This window comes from Netta rufina (genome assembly GCF_964035555.1).
Source record: "Netta rufina genome assembly, chromosome: 5".
Lineage (NCBI taxonomy): Eukaryota > Metazoa > Chordata > Aves > Anseriformes > Anatidae > Netta > Netta rufina.
In genome coordinates, this window is record NC_140128.1 from 41,709,479 (window position 1) to 41,729,659 (window position 20,181).

Genomic DNA, 20,181 nt, shown 5'->3' on the forward strand with positions numbered 1-20,181 from the left:
TACAGAAAAAATAAATTCATTGCACCTTAAAATGTTTTGCTGGAAAACCAAGAGCAGTTTTCATTGGCCCATTTATCTGTTCTTCACTTGAGCTGGTAATATCTCCCAACGCACGCAAGAAAGCGAAGGGAAAGGATGTCCTGAGATAATTTTAATTTTCATGTTTTTTGTTTGTTTTTTGTTTGTTTTTTTAAAAAAGAAAAAGAGCTCAAAAAGCATAACACTCTCCATTCTGCTTTTGAAAAAGGTGTTTTAAATTCAGATGTTTCAGAACATTACTGCTTATTCTGTGGCAACTTCAGTTCTGGCAGTGTAACTGGGAGGAGAAAAGGAACATTCTGCATGTCATAATACCCTGTCTGATGGTGAGGGTTTGTATATAGGAACAGGAGGCACGTGTGCATGCCTGACCTTTCAGAATGCTGAGTGATTCTGCCCCCAAACTGCAGAGTTGAAGTACTGTATGTAATGGCATTAAACAAAGATTAAAAAGGAATAGATTTCCAGTGTCTCTTTGGGATATCTGTGTCCTTTTCCTTCTTCTGGGAGAAGGATGGGTATGTCTTCATTGTGGGGAGAATGATGTTTCCACAGCTTTTGAACAAGCCTCTCTCTTCAGAGGCAGTTTATCCACTGGTTTCTTTGGGGAATCATCTCTCTGATACCATCTGCTTCACAGCAGTACAGAGTTCACCTGTGTTATGGTTTAGGTTACATTCAGGATATGCATTACCGTTCTGCCGTATCATCTCGGTGACTAGTCGAGACATAATTGTCTTTATAGTTTCCTAGCAGATAAGTTTCATGGAGCTTAGGTTCATAGCTTTGTATATCTCTAGCAAATCTGAGTGCTGTTATTGTTACCCAAGCTATGAGTCTATTCCTTATCTCTTCCACAGAGGCTCAGTGCCCTGTGTTACGTTGCATACTTGCCCCAACTGAGCTTCAGGGGAGTCAGTTATCTGAAAATGCATTCTACTCTTAGATCTCCATCTGTAAAGATTAATAACTGTGTTAGTCAAATTCTTCTCCTACTGCTGACAGTCTGAAAAAGAAGCCTTAGGTTCATCATATAAGTGTTCATCTCTTCATCTTCTTATGCTGTTAAGGCTGCGACTCTGCAGTCACAACATTGTAGGCACACAACTACGCAGCTTTTCAGAGGCTACTCAAAATAACAATAGCTACCGTGGTGTCCTTAGTAGAAACCTCACAGACTCCTGGATATTTTGCAAATCAGTGTATGATCAGATGTAGAATGATTCTCAGTAGTCTGAAGAAAACTTTGAATTAGTAACATGGACTTAGAACTGCCTGCTCTTCTATATACTAAAGGTTTGTTTTCTGATTCAGCTTACACAAACTATGATTATTGTTCTGTCTGTGCTTTGCTCTTATTTTCTTTTGTTCAAAAAGTATTGAAACACGTCTTGTGGAAACAGCAGAAACGTAGATTAGGAAGGGACTATGAGCATTTCCATAAGCTCCTCCTTTTCTGAGGCAGAAGTGTATATAAAACATTTCTGGTAGTAGTTTGCATAAAACTTTCTGAAAATATTCAGAAAATTACAAAGAGGAAAATTACAAAAATCTTAGACTTCCAATATTTAACTTCTATGGTTAGATAGTTTTTATTACTGGTATATAAGAGAATTGTTTACTGGAAATCAAACTCTTCAGTGCCTAACTATGTCAGAAGATTTCTTATTGTTTCCTTCCTTAATTGTGATTTAGAGTCAGTGAGCTCTTCAACTTTTCTTCCTTAAGTAATATTTGCCCAAAACCTTTCTCATTTTTGTCACTTTTCTTCTGGACTCCCTCATTCTTGTCTTTATTCTTAAATTGTATTATTCAAAATGGAGGCAGTATTGCAATTGTGCTTTCAGCAACAGTGTACAAAGCAAGCATCTACACCCTCATTGTTGCACAGAATTCATTCCAAGATGTATTTTTGCAGCGTATTAGCAATTTAGCGATTCTTTGTAGATTTGAACTTTTTTTTGTACTATACATCTTCACAGACACTTCTGTTTCTTTTTCTATTCCAGCATATGATTTTCCCTTCCCAGATCTAATGTTTAGCTGTTCCCATGACTAGCTTTCTTCTTGTTGATTCTTGGATTGCTCTCCAGTTTTATACAGATGATTTTGGATTCTGAAGCTGTTTCCAGAATATTTGCTGTCTGTTTCAACTTGTTCACATCTTTAGTTTTATTTCTGTCGTCTATATTTTATAACTCAAATTATTAGTAAAAGTACTGACAACGCTTGGGCCCACAATAAGTTCCTTTATGGTTGGCTTTTGAAATGACCCACCAGTTTGGTTTTATATCATTGGTAATTGGTAAAGAAATATGTACAAACTCTCACACTGGGGAGGAAGGATCTCCAACCATAGTTTTTCCTTTGTCTTAAGAAAATACTTCTTAAAAATAAAATATTAATATTAATTCAAAATATTAATTTAATAAATTAAAATGTTTAAAAGAAATAAGAAAGTATTTTGAATCCATAAAGCATATAGAGATTCAGTGGTACTTAATTGCTTTTAGATTTTCCAGTTTGTCCTTTTTCCTTTCTTGTGTTTTGACAGGGGTAGGTGGGATTTCTAACTCATTTTTTTACAGTTAGAAGCTACAGAATTTTAATTACAGAATTTGTTTAGTTCTTTTAGTAATTAAAACAAAATATTTATTAGGTTTTAGCAGGGCATGTCATGAATCATAAAAATTATGCATATTTTTGAAGCATGTTTTTCAACTCTTTATCCTCCACCGCTGTTTTGCAGATGTGTTGCTCTTTGCAGTCTTGGTATTTGGATCTGTGAGGAACTAGTTCATGAATCCCATCATCCTCAGATTAAGGAAGCATTGAATGTGATTTGTGTTTCTTTAAAGGTGAGAGACTAACAATTTTACAATGTACATTATCTTACAGATATATTGCCTGTTCAAAATCATGATGGCATTTTAGCATCCTTACTTCACAGTCTCATTTTCAGTTCTTACAAAAGCATGAATTCAGTTTAATCGTTGGATTTCTAAACTCTTAATATTACCTGTATTATAATTTACTCTTACTTAAGTTTGGAGGAAATGGTGTGCTGCAACATGAGATAGTGGATTCTGTTTAATGTATATCATTAGCCACTTCACTGTGACCTCTACCCATTGGAATATAATAGTCCATCACTCCATCTTCTCATAAATAATCCTTGCAATTCAAGTTTCAACAAAAGCACTGCTGGTTTTGTCTGACTTTGTCCAGCTATACCCCTTCCCACATCCTGTACCCAAGGTTCCATCAGGGCTCTCTGTATCTCTTTGTAACTAGCTGACTTCTTGCAAAACATCGAGGACTCTGTGGTGGGCTAAACTTTCCTAAGGGTCAAACTCCCAGCTGCTCACACATTTCCCCCTCCTCTATAGGACAGGGGAAGAAAATAGGATGAAGAAGCTTGTGGGTTGAGATTAAGACAGGGAGATTGCTTACCAATTACTGCCATGCTCAAAACAGACTCAACATGGGGTAAATTTGTTTAATTTATTGCCAGTTAAAATAACTTGTGTAGTGAGAAACAAAGATAAAAAAAATTAAAACAACACCTTCCACTGCCTCCCCCTTTCCCCAGGTTCAACTCCTTCATTCCCAGCTCCTTCACCTCCACCTATTCCCCCCACACAGAGATGGGGGATTGCAGTCAGTCCATAACAGTTCCATAATGCGGGTCCTTCCCCTGGTTGCAGTCCTTCAGGATAAATCTGCTCCAGCATGGGCTCTCTATGGTCTGCAGTTCCTTCAGGAAATATCCAATGGTCCTGTGTGGTGTCCTCCACAAGCTGCAGTGCGGATATCTACTCTGGTGTGGTCTTTCCCACAGGCTGCACTGGTGCCTCAAACATCATCTCCCTTCCTTCTTTTCTGACCTTGCTGTTTGCTTTTTTATTTTTATTTTTATTTTTTCCTCTTCCTTTCCCTCTGCCAGGGTGGCATTTTTGCCCTTTCTTAAGTACGTTTCCACAGAGGTGCCACACACTTGGCTGGTGGGCTCCACCATACCCAGGGGTGGGTCTGTTTTGGGCCTGTCTGGGACCTGCTGTGTCTGTGCAGTCCCTAGCCTATTCTCACAGAGGCCCCCCTATAGCACCTCCACTACCAAAATATTGCCACTCAGTATGGATCCCTACAAAGACACTGGAATGCAGAAGTGTCGGAGTCTTTCCTGCTCCAACATTTAGACATCATCTGTCTAGACTAGACATGGGTGCCCAAGGAAATCACATTCTCTACTAATTGGCATCCTGTGTTCCCCAACTCTGATGAACAGTACTGTTGAACCCTCCATGGTACATTCTCCTGACCCATTACAAAACAGAAAAGCCAAAGCAGAGATGAAACAGAGGAAACTGGAAGGGATCCCAGTTTTGTGAGCCATCTGCCATCATATGCAAAAGACCTGTCCTAAGCCAAGTGAATGCCTCGTGCTCTTTGGTTGACAGAGCAGAGCATCCAGTGTAAGAAGGGGACAAGGAAGAAAGTGGAAAGGTGACAAAAGCTGAGGGCAAGCAGAATTTTCTCAAAGGTTCTCATGATTCTTGCTTACCTGTCCTCGTCTTGCCCCCACCAACGAAATCCCATTAGTATCACTTCTTGGGCCTCACCAGATGTTTAGAGGAAGGTAGAGTACTTAAGCTGTATGTGTGGAAGCACTGGAAGATGTTTGATTTCCTGTGGTAAAATACTTTTCTGTGCTCATTACCAGACAGAATCATGTAGGACCTGTTAAAAAATCTGAATCCAAAGAGAGGTCAAGAGTTTGCATCAAGTTTCTGTGGTTATACCACCTATTGAAAGGGAATAATGAGAACTCTAATTTGGTGAAACATAGAGCTGTTTTTATGGTTATTATAAAAATGAATTTCCAGGTTTTAACAAAGCATGTCAAAGGAGATCACTTATCAATTGCTGTTGCAGGCAAAACAGGGAACTTCCAAGTTGGGGAAATGAATTTACTGCCAATTAAAATAAATATTTGATTACCAATTTGGTTAGAAAAAAAAAAAAAAAGCCAAAAGCATTAAAATACATAGGTAAAATGCCTTTCCTACTCTGTTTCCCAATCTCAACTTCACTCCAAGTTCTTCTCCTCCTCTTCCAAGTTATCACTGCAGGTTACAGTCAGTCCCATGAGCAAGGCACCATACATCACAAGTTGAAGGGGTGTCTCTTTTCCTTCTCTCTCACCCTTTTCCTCTGCTCTAGTGCGTGCTCTCCAAAGGCTGCAGGGAATATCAGCCCTGGGACCAGCTGTGTATGACAAGGAGTAGCTCCTCACCTCCTACTACCAACACCTTACCACCTAAACCCAATGCAGTGGATCTGAAAATAATTTGCAAGATAAAATTTTACAGTTTCTGGTAGTCATTGTGCCATTCTGCACAAACACCTTCACATTACATTATTGAAATCTGAATAATTTACTGGCTTGATATTAGCTGTTTTGTTTGAATTTGTTGGACATGGCTAGCATGCAGTGATTCTCACTTAGAAATGCAGCTTACTCACATATAGCTTGTTCATTGTGGTGCAATGCCTATAAAATGTTTCTGAATAGATTTGCTGTTATTTGTCTTTTGCAACTGACAAATCTTCGCTATTCTGAAACTAGTGTCACTGGATTTCAAGTCTAGTCTTGAGATTGTGTATTGATGGTAGTACATCAACAGCTTTCTTTCATCATCTATGTTAAGAGGTTGGAGTTTTGGGGCTTTTCTGTTTGTCTTTTTTCTTAAACGAGTGCTTCTGCTCTTCCATTGTTTTGAATACCATTCCCTGCTAGTTAATGTTTTATGAAATAATTAGAATATTAATAAAAACATTTTATAGCATTTTACAGACTTGCATTCATGTTCATCAACAGTAACTTCAAATTAAAGAGTCGTGGTGAATGGAGCCAAGTCCAGTTGGAGGCCAGTCACTAGTGGCGTCCCCCAGGGCTCGGTGCTGGGGCCAGTCCTCTTTAATATCTTCATCAATGATCTGGACGAGGGCATCGAGTGCACCCTCAGTAAGTTCGCAGATGACACCAAGTTAGGTGCGTGTGTCAATCTGCTTGGGGGTAGGAAAGCTCTGCAGGAGGATCTGGATAGGCTGCACCAATGGGCTGAGGTCAACTGCATGAAGTTCAACAAGGCCAAGTGCCAGGTCCTGCACCTGGGGCGCAGTAACCCCAAGCAGAGCTACAGGCTGGGAGAGGAATGGTTGGAGAGCTGCCAGGCAGAGAAGGACCTGGGAGTGATGGTGGATAGTCGGCTGAATATGAGCCAGCAGTGTGCTCAGGTGGCCAAGAAGGCCAACGGCATCCTGGCTTGTATCAGGAACAGTGTGACCAGCAGGGCTAGGGAGGTGATCGTCCCCCTGTACTCAACTCTGGTGAGGCCGCACCTCGAGTACTGTGTTCAGTTTTGGGCCCCTCACTACAAGAAGGACATGGAGGTGCTTGAGCGGGTGCAGAGAAGGGCGACGAAGCTGGTGAGGGGCCTGGAGAACAAGTCCTACGAGGAGCAGCTGAGGGAGCTGGGCTTGTTCAGCCTGGAGAAGAGGAGGCTCAGGGGCAACCTTATCGCTCTCTATGGGTACCTCAAGGGAGGCTGTAGCGAGGTGGGGGTTGGACTATTCTCCCACGTGCCTGGTGACAGGATGAGGGGGAATGGGCTTAAGTTGAGCCAGGGGAGTTTTAGGTTAGATGTTAGGAAGAACTTCTTCACTGAAAGGGTTGTGAGGCATTGGAACAGGCTGCCCAGGGAAGTGGTGGAGTCACCATCCCTGGAAGTCTTCAAAAGACGTTTAGGTGTAGAGCTTAGGGAAATGGTTTAGTGGGGACTGATAGCGTTAGGTCAGAGGTTGGACTCGATGATCTTGAGGTCTCTTCCAACCTCGAAATTCTGTGATTCTGTGATTCTGTAAATATTTCCAAGTTTATTTTCAGGAGCTTTCTACACACTTCTTGTTTACACTAAAACTCAATATAGTCTTTCTGTATATGTGTGTTGATAAAAATTGGGTGTACACCTGTTATACATAGTTTGTGCCAGATGTTGCTGACTAACTATTCTTTTCAGCAAAGAGAATCTGAAAAATATCTTAGAAAATCAGCTGATGACATCCCATGAAGCAGGATTTGAGTCTGCTTCTAAAATGGATTGCTTCAGGGCTTTTAGTATTAGTCTCTAAATTGCAATTTCCTGTTTTGCAAAATCACATTCATGCTTTGCAGCTTTACTAATTTTCTCTTCCAGGGTTTTCCCCTCGCTTTTTAATATCCCTTAACTAATTCATTTTATCAGGTTCCTGTGCAAATTTGGTATTAAGCCAATGACACTGTTATCATCTTACTTCTACAATTTATCAAATTTTTGAAATATATTTAATCCTGACATTCACAGTGTTTTCTCCTATTTTTCTTTGATGTGTTTATTAAACCAATTATTCGTATCTCATCTGTATTAAATATAAATTACTTCTTGAATGAGAAGACAAAGGTGTTTGTATTTCTACTTTTATCCAGGGCATGCTGGCTTTTCTCCCATTTTGAGCAGTGGTATAAACTCACAACAGAACTTAATCATGAAATTATTAAATATATATCATGGGAAAACAAATTAATTTGTTACCTAAGCAATCTCTTGGTTTTGAAGTACTCAGCTATCTGAACTCCAAGAATTTTCTCAGTTTCAGGATAAATGAATGGATAGAGAGCTATAGTCCTAGTCCAACCTACTGATAATTACAATTGAGCAAATAATATTAAATATAAATGTTAGCAATGATTATATGCTTATTTCTGAAATACAGAAGTTATTGTCAGAATTACAATTGAGCAGCTCATTCCAAATCTCACCACGCTTCCCTCAGCGGTGTGGAGATAACTGCTGTAGCTGTGTTAACCTCTGCTGAAGTCTGAGTTCAAAGGATCCTAACCAGCCATCCAGACCTGTGCATCTCATGATTAAATTATAGTCCTCTCAAAAGTGTTGCAGATACACCACAAAAATATGTTGTACAGGCTTAGTTGAATGAGCACTAAAATAGTTTATTTGCAAGTTTAGACAATGTTAAACTACTTATGTGGCATCCAGAAACTAATGAGTCCTTGCAAAGATTAAAAGTATGTTAAGACTTACCCTTCTGAGAAAAACTCTGTGAGTTTTTCACTTATCAAGCTAAGTGCCATTGGAAGCTTCTCTTACTCCCATTGAGTAACTTAAAAAAATACATCCACAATTACACTACTAAATATAAAATAATATAAAAGTAGTGAATTCTTATGCTTTATAAAACATCTTTCTGAGATGGAGAATGGCTGGTGGATTGTTCGTTGAATTGCACAGCAACTTTTAGGCAGCTCTGAAGGCTCTTGGAAAGAATTCAGAACAGAGTAGTGTGAATTCAAGGGGTTGAATTGTCCTGCTATGGAACATAAACTTGGTGCTGCTGCTTGGATTCAGGAAAAGTGTCCTAGCAGGACACACAGGTGTTTGTCTGTTCAGAAGTTTCCTTGTATTCTTTTGAAACATGGTTGGTAGACTGTGCTGGGACAGATTTCTGAAGTAGATGAAGGATTTGAACAGTTTGGGACAATCTCTGTATAGGTAAAAGCTTCATACCTGGTGCTCTTTGCATGCATAAATCTTGAAAAATTCAATGCACAAGATTTTAGTTTTATTCACGTTCATTATTTTATACCTTTCAGCCTTAAAAAAGGAGTCTCCAATACTCCAATACCTTGTTCTCTTTTTCTTTAAAGAAAAAAATATTTTCTCTCCAACCAGAGAACAGAAAGAGATTAAATAATTTGCATGAAACACCACTTGAAATCATTCACTTAATTCATTTTAGAGCCTGATGACCCCCTTTTTTATTAAAAAAAAAAAAAAAAAAAAAAAGCTCAGTTTTTATATAGTCAACAGCTAACTGTACAAAGTCTCTAAAAAGTCTCTGGGTCTCTCAGGCAATTTTTCTTAAATTCACTAATCTGGACATTCTGCATTAAGATACTCTGGTTTGACCACCCATTCTGTCTTCTTCAGTGACTCTGGGGTTTTCTTGCAAGCTTGTAAGGATATTTCCAGCAACCTGGATTTGATCTCAAGTTCTATAATCAAATTGTTGCACTTTCAATTTTATTTAATTTTTTTGTTGCCTGTTGAGCTTGAACATTAGAATCTGCACTCTGCTTACTGCACTTGCATGATGTACCTTCACGGAATGGAGAGAGGCTGTTTTGTGAGGAATAAAAAGTAATGGTGTTCTTATCGCAAGCTCTGGGAAGGCTTGCGGATGTAAGATGTCTGCATTGTTTTGGTTCAATAACAGCAGTAGTAGGGAACTGTGACCACTGAGAAAAGGAAAACAAGAAGACTGAGAACAAGAATTAACTAGCCTGTCTACTTTCTGACTCTGTGGCTGTCTTATAAGAGCAAATCACAGTCTTTATTTATGCTTCCATGCATATTAAATAAAAAGTGTTAAAGCATGGTACTCCATACTTTTGCTTATTTTTGTACCTTTTTGTCTTCTTTTCAAGACCTTAGATATAAAATATGATAGCTCTGCTTTGTAAGAAGCTTGCTCAGGGTAGAGCTTTCTTCCAGTGTATTTTTCACCCTCACACTTTTGCCATTCAAAAATTTTATTCTGCAATCCTTAATGTTCAATTCAGGCTTTGTTGCCCAGGTGTTTCAGCTTTCCTAAAGCTTTTTTTTTTTTTTTTTTCTCCCTGTAGGTTTGTAAAATATACCCATCTCTGAAAGTTAATAGCACTGGACTGATTAAGAACACATTCTAAGAAGCCAAGAAAGTAGATCTAACTATTTTTATAACATAATTCTGACTTAGGAGGTAGGCACTTAGCCACGCTGTAGCACGCATCTGTGATAGTTTCACTGCTAAGTGAGATAAAAACAAGTAATCTACATTATTAATCTTTTAAGAAAGGAGGAATTCTAAAGTTACTCATCACAGAAATAGAATAGGATCTTTCCTAATTAAAGCATGGATTGCCTAAGTATTTTCTGTGTGATTTGCAATTCATCGGAAGTATGGTTTGGAATACTGGTTTGGAATATGGTTTGGAATATGGTTTTCAGCAAAGATACAGCATTTTTTTAAATTAAGAATGTATTTGAAATTCTTCCATTCCCCATATGCTTGGGGCTATTACATGTAATTTATTCTATGAATTTTATGCCGTCTTCTAAAATCTGTAGTTTTGCTGTGCTAAAATAACCATTTTGAGTGTATCTTTAGCTTAGATTTGTAGGATTTTCACGTCCTAGATGAATGAGATTCACTTGTAAAACTGACTTCGTTATTTGATGCACAGCTTAGTGTTTGAAGGCAACTATAACACAGGAAGAAGCCTCAGTTACATGTCCTGTGTATTAACAATTCAGAGAAATATAACCCTGTCTCTTCTTTTTCTTTGTTTTCCCTCTTAGGAGTCTATTGCAGTGTATACATCCACTCGCAAGACTAGAGATTGTAGGCTAGATTGTATAAATCCATTCACGTCAGCCTCAACCCGCACAGTTAATTTAAGCAGTTTAGGAACTGTTTAAACCAGGCTCCAGTGCAGCAACATTGTGCTACCTTTAAAAGACAACACAGAAAACAGGAGTTAAGTGTAGAAGTCAGGGTGCATGCAGTTTCACTCAGACTAGTACTGTACGCAGCAGTCATTAAGACTTGGCTGTTGACATACCTTGGTTCTCAATAAAGGCCTCTGAAAGCAAAATCAGATCCTTGTTTTTTTCAGTGATGTGTTAACATTAATAATCATGTAGGTACTATGAAATTAATTCGTTTGTTCTGGCTTCTTGGTCCTATACTAACCAGTCTGACATTGAACTTGGAAGACCTTTCCCTCGTTGTGTGCAGCTCACTAATTGTCTGTTCCAAAACTTTGATGTTAGCTGATAACATTATTTTATTCCCTTTATATTTTGTAAAATGTGTTGTGTTTTTTTTTCCTGTAATAAGGTACATAAGGAGCTAAATGTATAAAACTGTCATCAGAATTCCTGACCAGCTTACCAACTAGCATGCTATTACATGAAATCACATAATGTCATTACCGTGCTGTGTTCTTTTCTAGTTTCCCAATAAAACAGTAGCCCAAGTTGCCTGCAGTATGCTGAACATGCTGATACATTATGTGCATAGACTTCAAGTGTATCAAGCTGATTCACCTTTAAGAATTATTCAAGTAAGTAATTTTTATTTTTTTTATTATTATTCTTTTAAATTTAACAGTAAAATGCATTTTACTAAAATTAAAATACCAGAATATTGGCAAGTATGTTTCACAAAATTAATATAAATATAATCTTACCAAACATTAACAGTATGGGTTCACATAACACTTGCTAACTTCAGTATTAACATGGAAAATGGCTATATAATGCTTTTTTTCCTCCAGTACAATTTTGTCATTATTTACATGAGCCATATTGTCAATTAAGTCTTTTATTTATATTAAATATGGGTGAATATGTATGTTTAAGTTTAGTGAGAAAGTGATTACTTAAAATATGGATCTGCAATTCTATTCTACATATCCATTGAAATTTGTCAGTATTAAGCAAATATATATATTTTTTTTGAATACGCTTTAAATAACAAGGAGTTAGGCTATGGCCTCTGAGAGACTTAACAACAGAAAAAAAGATAGAGGCCACCCAGGTAACCAGAAAGGGAATTGTGTGGGTGCTTCTTAAGAGGTATAAGAAGTATTTCTCTGCCCCTGTGCAGTCATGTTATTGAGTGAAGGTGAAGGGAGAGTGTTTACAAATTCTAGTATTTCTAAGAAATAATGGCATTCAAATAGTCCCATACACAAACCTTCATCAGGCTCTTTACTGCACCCTACAAGTGTGTTGAATTAAGTTATCTTCCTGCCTAAATACTTGGAGTAGCTATGTAATTTCTTTGTCCCTAATGCACCTATGTCAGCCATGAATAACATTTTCCTTTAGTGTCTTCTTTGAAATTCAATTAAAAGGGTTTTATTTACAAAAAAAGTGGCCCTATGCTTTGTCTCAAAGTAACTTAAATAGAATTTAACCATGAATCTACCATTGTATCACATTTACCTGCTTAAAAATTCATTATATAAACTGAAATATTTTAATTATATTTGTAACAAAACTATGCTATATTTTCCCCAGATTCTGATAGCAACTATTACTCATCTGTTACCCAGTACAGAAGCTTCCTCATATGAACAGGACAAGAGGGTAAATACTTTCCATTCCTTTTTAATGTGTTAATATTATTGCAAAGGTGTGACAGAGTTTTGTTACAAAATTTAAGATGTGCCTTAAAGTGGGTATTCAGCTTTTTAAGTATAATGCAGTATAGTCTTCCCAGACTTTCAGCAGTATTCTCTATGGAGTGAATTTCTGAAGTTTTTGTAGGAAAATATGCATTTAACATTAATTGAAATAGATTGCTTTCAGTAATTAAAAAATTGTATGTCTTTTCCTTATGCTAAGTGAACTTAGAAGTAATGTAGATGCTTCAAAATTATTTTATAGTGAAAATATATTTTTCAACTTGTAGAAAGTACATTTCAGAATACTTACGAGGTTATGATTTTTTACTTTTTCCATTGTAATTACATTTTTGAACAAGATAGTTTGTAATATTCAGATGAATTTGATTGTTGTCATCCTTCAAAACAGTTGCTATTTTTTTATATTTTCAGGGCATCTGAGTCCCCTAATTAAGACAAGCTCTTTCTTCAACCCTCTGATACTCACAGTAGTATTTGCTGTCTCCTGAAAGCTGTATCTTTTCTGAATTATTTGGCTTTCCTCTTAGACTAGGAGAACAAGAGCTGTGGGACACAGTAGTCATTTAAATTTGGACATTTCAGTGTGATTTTACACTGGCAGCTCTGCTGTTCTGGAGCACCCATTCCAATGGGAGCTATGATTCACCCATTTCACCTCTTGTCTTTGCTTGTGACAAGCCAGTGGCTGACGATGCTTCCCATAAATGAAAAAGTTTTCCTATGACCTCTAGCTGATCATTTTATGTCAAATGCTGCATCAGAAATGGGTTTGCTTAGTTTGACAAACTTAGTCCTAATGCCTTTTCAAAAATAAGAGTCCTTCATTGTTAGGTTTATTTTATGGTGCTTCTCTGAGACAAAGTTGTAGTGTATTACGTGAAATGAGCAAGATGTTTTTATGTCTTTTATTAGTAAATTACTTAAGTGGATTTTCTTTGAAAGACTTTCATTTAACTTGGAAAATATTTTAGAGAATCTTAAGCTATTTATCTGAATTGTTTCATCTTCCACAGCTAAGTTTTTAAAATTAAAAATAATCATTTGAAGCTGGTAAGTTATTAATAATTTGGCGTGTGTGTGTCTTAATCTAATTATCTTCTACAGTCTTTACAAATATCCCCTAGAGGGAGTTGGTTCTTCTGCTGACTGAGGAGCCTACAATAGAGAAAGCAGTTGGATTTCTGTCAGATGATACCTGATGTTGCATAGCAATATTGACATGTTGTGAAGGAAATTCTGTATTAGTTATAAAGCAGAAATGCAGCTGTGTTAGTTCGGTTTTGTGTAATCCTTCATTCACTTTACAGTGATTTATATTCCGAATGGTATGTCAGCCTTAATTTGTATGTTTGTAATCTGTCATTTTGTAAACAGCACCCTACAGACCAGTTTTGAAAAATCACGGGTGTTTTCTTAAGCACAGTAGCTACTCAGATTTACCATGATGATAAACTCTTGTATGAATGGTCTTTGTTAAATATCTCAGTAGCTAAAATTTTTGCTCATGCTATAGCATTTTGAACATACAGCAGCTTCCAAACAAGTATGACCTGCCATTTCTGTCTAAGGTTGACAGGTTCTCTAAATTGAGAGAAGAAAACAAAATAGAGAAATGAAATACAGTGGTAACTGTGAAGTAACAAGTGCTGGTTTAACTGATTCGTAATTGAAAGTGTTTGTTGCAGTTGGTGGTTTCTTTACTTCTGTGCCTGTTGGACTGGATAATGGCCTTGCCATTAAAGACCTTGCTGCAGCCACTTCACTCTACAGGAGCGGAAAATGATAAGACTGAGAGATCTGTTCTTAATTGTATCTATAAGGTACATGTTTCTTTACTTGGTAAATGAGAATACCATTAGCAATAAGCAAAGTAAAAACTGTTAAGTTATGATTACTGTCTTCATGTATACAGAACGAAGATTTGTTCTGTTTCGGTATTTTTTAAGTGAATGGGATTAAAACCTCCAACAGCATAGACCTAGTGTATGTAGTTAGGGGGGACAGGAGATCTACAAATAAAAGTGGCTTAATGATTTGTTGGAAAATGTGTTTCATGTTTCTGTACTGTTAAATTCCACTTCAATGTAGACACAATTTTAGTGGTTTTCTTTGCAGACCTGTGTTTGTTTCTGTAAATATTGAGCATCTAAAATTTTCCATCATTTTATCCTACCTACATGCTTCTAACAACTTCATTTGAAAATGTAAATAAAAATAAACTTAATTTCTTATAAAACTATCAGATAGACATTTCAGTAATTAATGTGATGAAGTCCTGGTTTTGTTCTAGGTTCTTCATGGATGTGTCTATGGTTCTCAGTGTTTTAGCAACCCCAAATATTTTCCTCTAAGTCTTTCTGATTTGGCATGTGTGGACTACGATCCTTTTATGCATTTAGAAAGCTTGAAGGAACCAGAACCACTGCATTCTCCAGACTCTGAGCGTTCTTCTAAACTTCAGCCAGTCACTGAAGGTTTGTGAAATTGCCTAAATACATTTTCTTTCAAAAAGATTTTTATCTTGGTTTCCACTATTGAAGTGTTTGTCTAAAGCATAAGTTTTAAATTATAACTAGACACTACGTAAGGACCATTAGTATGGAATTAGCTAACATAATTTTGAGCAATTACTGTTCAATTAACTGAAATATATATCTTCTGAACAATGTGAAGATCAATTTGATACAGATTCTTCTGTGCTCTGTTTCAACAAAAAGCGTTACGGATTGCAGCATGGATAAATGTTGCTTTTGAGTCTACTTTCAGTAAATTATTTTTTTCTTAGCTTTACTCCTTTTTCTAAAAATATTTCAGATTTTGTTCTTATCTGAGATTGCAATATTATAAGCTTTTTTTTTTTTTAACTTGTCATAATTTGTTGTTGTTCTATTTACACTTTTAGAAGAGAAATTTTCTCTCATCTGTTTGGAACCATAAGATACCTGAGAATTAGCATTTTCTTCAGAACTCAAAAATAAAAATAAGAAACTAAGATACACTGTATAATATATACTACTCCTCTGTATCTAGTAAATATCAGATGGCTACTTTGGGAAGAAAATTGAAAAAGATGAAATTAATACTGATACCAGAAATTCTGTGTAGTGCTATTCTCCTTCCATATTAAGTTGTTCCATTTAGGCTTCCTTAAAGGTATTAAGAACCAGATAAATGCAGAAGCTCTTTGTAGCAGCTGTGTGCTAACAGCAGGTGATTTTGTGGTCTGTAGTGACTACGTGCTGTTTTTTATGTAGAGAAAATGGCTAATCATTGTGCCCTTGTCTAAGACATGCTTCATCATCCTCAAGTACTTTTTTGGCCAAAGAATTCTAAACATAGAGCTGTCCCCTAATAAGCTCAGTATTGGATTGAACAAGTCTGATTTGAGAACTATTGGCAGGAGGAGCTGTAATTATTAAATTTACTGAAGAATGAAGCAAGGTACTATAGTTGGCTTTTTGTCAAATGGCTGTGGTCTTATTAGTAAAAAGTAATCATCTGCTGGGTCAGAATGAAAGAGGCTTCGAAGGATTCATTCTGTCCTAATTACAGTCTCACCTATACATATTATGTAAAGCTAATATTTAAAGCATTTGCCAAAATTAACTTCCACCGCATGTTCTATTACAGTGTAGTGAATTGTAGTAGCTTTTTATGCCTGGCATCTTTTGTATTCTGTAATAATCTGTAATTATGGGTTTGCAGCAAATGCTGTGTGGCTTGTTTAATCTGACAATCTGAAAAGACAACCCTGAATAGATTTCTCTTTAAATGAATGCAGTTGCACAAAGCCTTAGCATTGATATCTTCATTTTGCATTTCCGTACGTGATCCGTTCTTTTATGATTTCTTGTTAAATTTCTAAATAAAAGTAAGGTGTGCCTTTTCTGTCTCTCCAGATAAGTTAGGGAAGACCCGTATGTTTTTAAAGTTTTAGAACTCAGGAATTGTAAGTCAGATTGTGAAATTTAATTGGCAAATGACAGCATTATAACACAACCATGGTCTTGCAACCTTGGCACTTCTAGCCTACATTGCCAGGAAGAGAATAAAATTGGCAGTTTTTAACTGATCACACAGCATCTCTGACACTGTTGAAGGAATTGGACAAGTAAATTTAGTGGATAATGACCAGTCTAGGACTCAATCAAGACAAGGGGGTCAGTTAGTGCAAGATAGTAGCAGAGCAGTTTGTCAGCATCTCGTTTAGTAGAGTAGAAGTGCTATCATATCTTTTTGAAGATTATGGAAACAGGTAGGACAGCAGTAGTAGGGAAATCAGGCAAGTTACACAAAGATAGGGTGGGGATTGCTAGACTCTTTCCTTAGGTAACAAGCAAAAGTGAAAGTACTGAAACAGTAGTATTCTAAACAGGATGCTTGTTACCACTTTAAGGGTTGTGATTCTTGTACCCCATTATGCCCTCCCATTGCTCAAGGTCAGATTCATCACAAGTTTTATGGACGCTTACCCACAGTACAAATTGGTATGGACTTTCAGTGGTACAGCTATATAATGGGGACAGGACCTATTCAGAGGTTGGAGCAAGCCCTCCAATAAACAGCTGTGCAAAGATTTCTTAAATCCTCTGGAAACAGGCACTGGGGGGAGAGAAGAGGTATATTCCCATCTTTCTTTCGTTAACTTGCCAAATGCTGTCTCTTGTAAGGAAGGCATTAGGTAGAATTAGTGAAACTGCTTTTTCCTCCTTTTTTTTATTTTTCCAATAAAGTGGTAAATTGCAGCATAAGATGCACAAAGTATGATTTTGAAATTGTGTTAAGTATATTAAAGTGTTATATTTAGACCAGAAAGAACTTCCAGCAGCTAACATTAGACTTCAATAAGCAGCTTTTCTTGCATCATCAGAATTTGCAGACAGCAAGTCTGTGGTGCATTCATACATCTAAGGAATCACAGAGCATGTCTACTAGATGACCATATCCTCCAGCTTGTAGCAACAACAGCTTCCTCTAGCTACAGTACAGTCATTAAGTGCTGCCTGTGCTGATTAACCGCGCCTAACTAGCCTGGAGTCAGTATCACACTGATACAGGTATACTTTCACCAAGAAGTACAGCATTATAGCGTACAGGTTAGTTATATTGTGCCATGATCTGCTCACCTACTTCTGATCTTTTACCTGTCATTAAAGAACCATGAACATATATGAGGGAGAATTAAAACGGAGCCTCTCATTTATTTTTTTTTTTTTAATGTTTATATTAAATGATGTGAACATTTACGAAAAAAGTACAATTATTTTCGTAACACGTGTATAAACAAGGAAGGTGGTTACATGAAAATATGTAGAGTTAAGCAAGTGCTATATATCTTCTAATATTAATAGATAGCAAAATCAGACCATTGAATAGAGTCTAGTTGGAAGGAAATAATATATTACAGGAATCTCTTTGCAACTGTAGGCAAAACACTTTAAATCCTGTCCTTCATAAATCAATCTGTTAGAGGTAGATGTGATTGGAAAGGCAGTAGTTGCATTGCATAGACATAGTGGTGCATCAGTTATTGACATCATGTATTTTACCCTATTTATGTCATTTCTTCAAACATTTTTAAACTGTTTTGTGTAGACTGATCATTTTTCCTAACATGTTCGAATTTCCGAAGAAAAGTTCTCCATGTGATGTAAATTTAGTCTTTGTTTTTCTTCAAAAATTAGAAAAATAAGGTACTTTCACATTTTTAAGGCTTTGCTGCTGTTTGCTTTTTTACTGAAAGGAGACAAAAAGTACACATTTTAAAAAATAGCCTATACATGGTGCATCCAGGTTTGTGTTTTGTGATGGATATTCTAGAGAGGGTTTCTCTCTGTACCTGTAGCTTAAAATTGGAAAGGAGTAGGACTTCCATAAACTAATGTAAAATTTAGATAACTAAACTAAGATGAATTCTCTTAGGCTCCATCTAAAAGTAATGGAGGAAAAGAAGAGTTTCCAGAGAATGATTCATCACATTTCTCCAGTTTGTGCTTTTAACTGAGATGAGTCACTCTGTACTGGTGCATCATTCTTTTGGATAGCTAAAAGGATGAGGAGAGTTTAATTCTACCCTCAGTCATTACTTTTTCCTTCTACTACATAACTGTAGTTGTTTAGGAGCAGTTCAGCCAAAGTTGAAGTAAAGTGTTAACAACACATCCTAAGGAAATTCAGGAATCCTCCATTCATGCCACTGATACAAATTAGTGGCGATGGACTTTCATTCTTCCCACAAAAGTGGTAATTTCAGGAACTGAGAAAAATGTAACATGCTTCTAGCAAATTACCAAGTGATCACGTACACATGCAAATTGCATTGCCCAAGTGAAAGACTCTACTGCTGTAAAGAGAGCAGAGATGTGTTCCCTTAGGATTACCTGTTGGCAAAGCAGCCAGTTATACTTCTTTAATGTGCAATAGCATGGCTTAGTTGGTAGAATTTGTAGTAAAGCTGTGATGGCTTGCATTATTGCATATTTTGAGCTGTCCTTTCGAAACACAGTGCATGGTTTAGATATTCATTTTAAGAGTTGTAATATATTGAATATGCAGTTGTTCTTGGTTGAGGAGATGTGCTTCTAGGAACAAATTCCTAAATGTATCCTACATGTTACAAATTTAATTTAAAACTCTCATATTTTCCAAATGCATTATTGTTTGGTTTTTGATTTGTTTGTTTGGTTTCCTTTTTTAATAAGGGAAACCATCACCAAAATCTAATTTGCTATGTGGCAAAAATGTTTATAGAGACTGCTTTATTTTATTTCAACATAACAGGCTATGTCTTAGAGTTTATTTTTCTGTATGCTTCTCTTAATAGTTCTGATTTAAGTTTTCTGTGACGTTTTTGGATCAAGTGATCAACATTAACATACTGTGAAGAGATGCAGTGAGAAGTACTGTTCTCATGTTCTAGTGGAGGCACTTAGAGATTTATATTATTGAATTAAAATGTTTAAAAAAAAAAAAGAACTGCAATAATATTTTCGTAGAATGACTGTGGTAGGGCTGGGAAACGGACCTTCCAAATTTTAGCTTGATGTTCCATTCTTTGTCTCATTGCATGTCTTTCTGTATGTCTTCCAGCTCCTAAAGTAGTATCTTTATGCATGTAGGCACAATACGTCTGTGATATGGTTTGAGATCTTTAGGGTTTGCCACAAAATAGCAATAGTAATAGCTTACATGCTATTAAATCCCTCGTGCTTCAGTTGTTTCAGCAGAAACACACTGAAGACAGTCTATTCAGTGTGAGACTTCACATAGCTGGGAAGCTCACATCTGTTCCTAGGAACCTGGCAAAAGCATTATCGTGCTTATCTGTGCAGTAACAAGTTGTAAACATTTGGCGTAAATGTGCTGACAGAGGTGGCCAGCATCTGCACTGTCCAGGTGCTGCTTAGTACCACAGATAAATTATTCTTCAAGCATCCAACTTGTTTTCTTTGTCTTGTATACACTTGCTTACAGTTCCTTCTTACGTTTCAGCAGATGGCACTATAACTTAATTTCCTCATATGCTATCAGTATCTGGGCATTTAATTCAGCTTCACTGAATGTTTTTATGTTTGTTAATTTTTAAGCTTCAAGAAGGCTGTTGATAATAAAATACTATATCTAATTTGTTTTTATCTGTTTTCAAGGACTTAATCGAAATATGTGAAATTTTTCTGAGTTTTAGGATAGTATAGAAATTAAGCTGCTTTATTAACAGGATAAGATGTTTTCCTTTTGGCAGTTCAGATACAATGCTCCCTAAAGGTATGGAAGAGCCAGATTCCTAAATGTCCCTTACATGCTTTACCCAAACCTTGGGAGAGAAA

General features: G+C 36.6%; 1 protein-coding gene across 7 annotated transcripts in view; it reads left to right on the forward strand.

Annotated features, from left to right (window-relative positions):
- RALGAPA1 (Ral GTPase activating protein catalytic subunit alpha 1) overlaps positions 1-20,181 on the forward strand; it is a 129,102-nt gene that overhangs the window by 61,490 nt on the left and 47,431 nt on the right. For all 7 annotated transcript variants that reach the window (XM_084287523.1, XM_084287517.1, XM_084287520.1 and 4 more), the window contains 5 exons: positions 2,789-2,897; positions 11,156-11,266; positions 12,228-12,296; positions 14,041-14,175; positions 14,646-14,829. In XM_084287523.1, the coding sequence (XP_084143649.1) occupies positions 2,789-2,897; positions 11,156-11,266; positions 12,228-12,296; positions 14,041-14,175; positions 14,646-14,829 (608 nt within the window). The remainder of the gene's footprint in view (positions 1-2,788; positions 2,898-11,155; positions 11,267-12,227; positions 12,297-14,040; positions 14,176-14,645; positions 14,830-20,181) is intronic.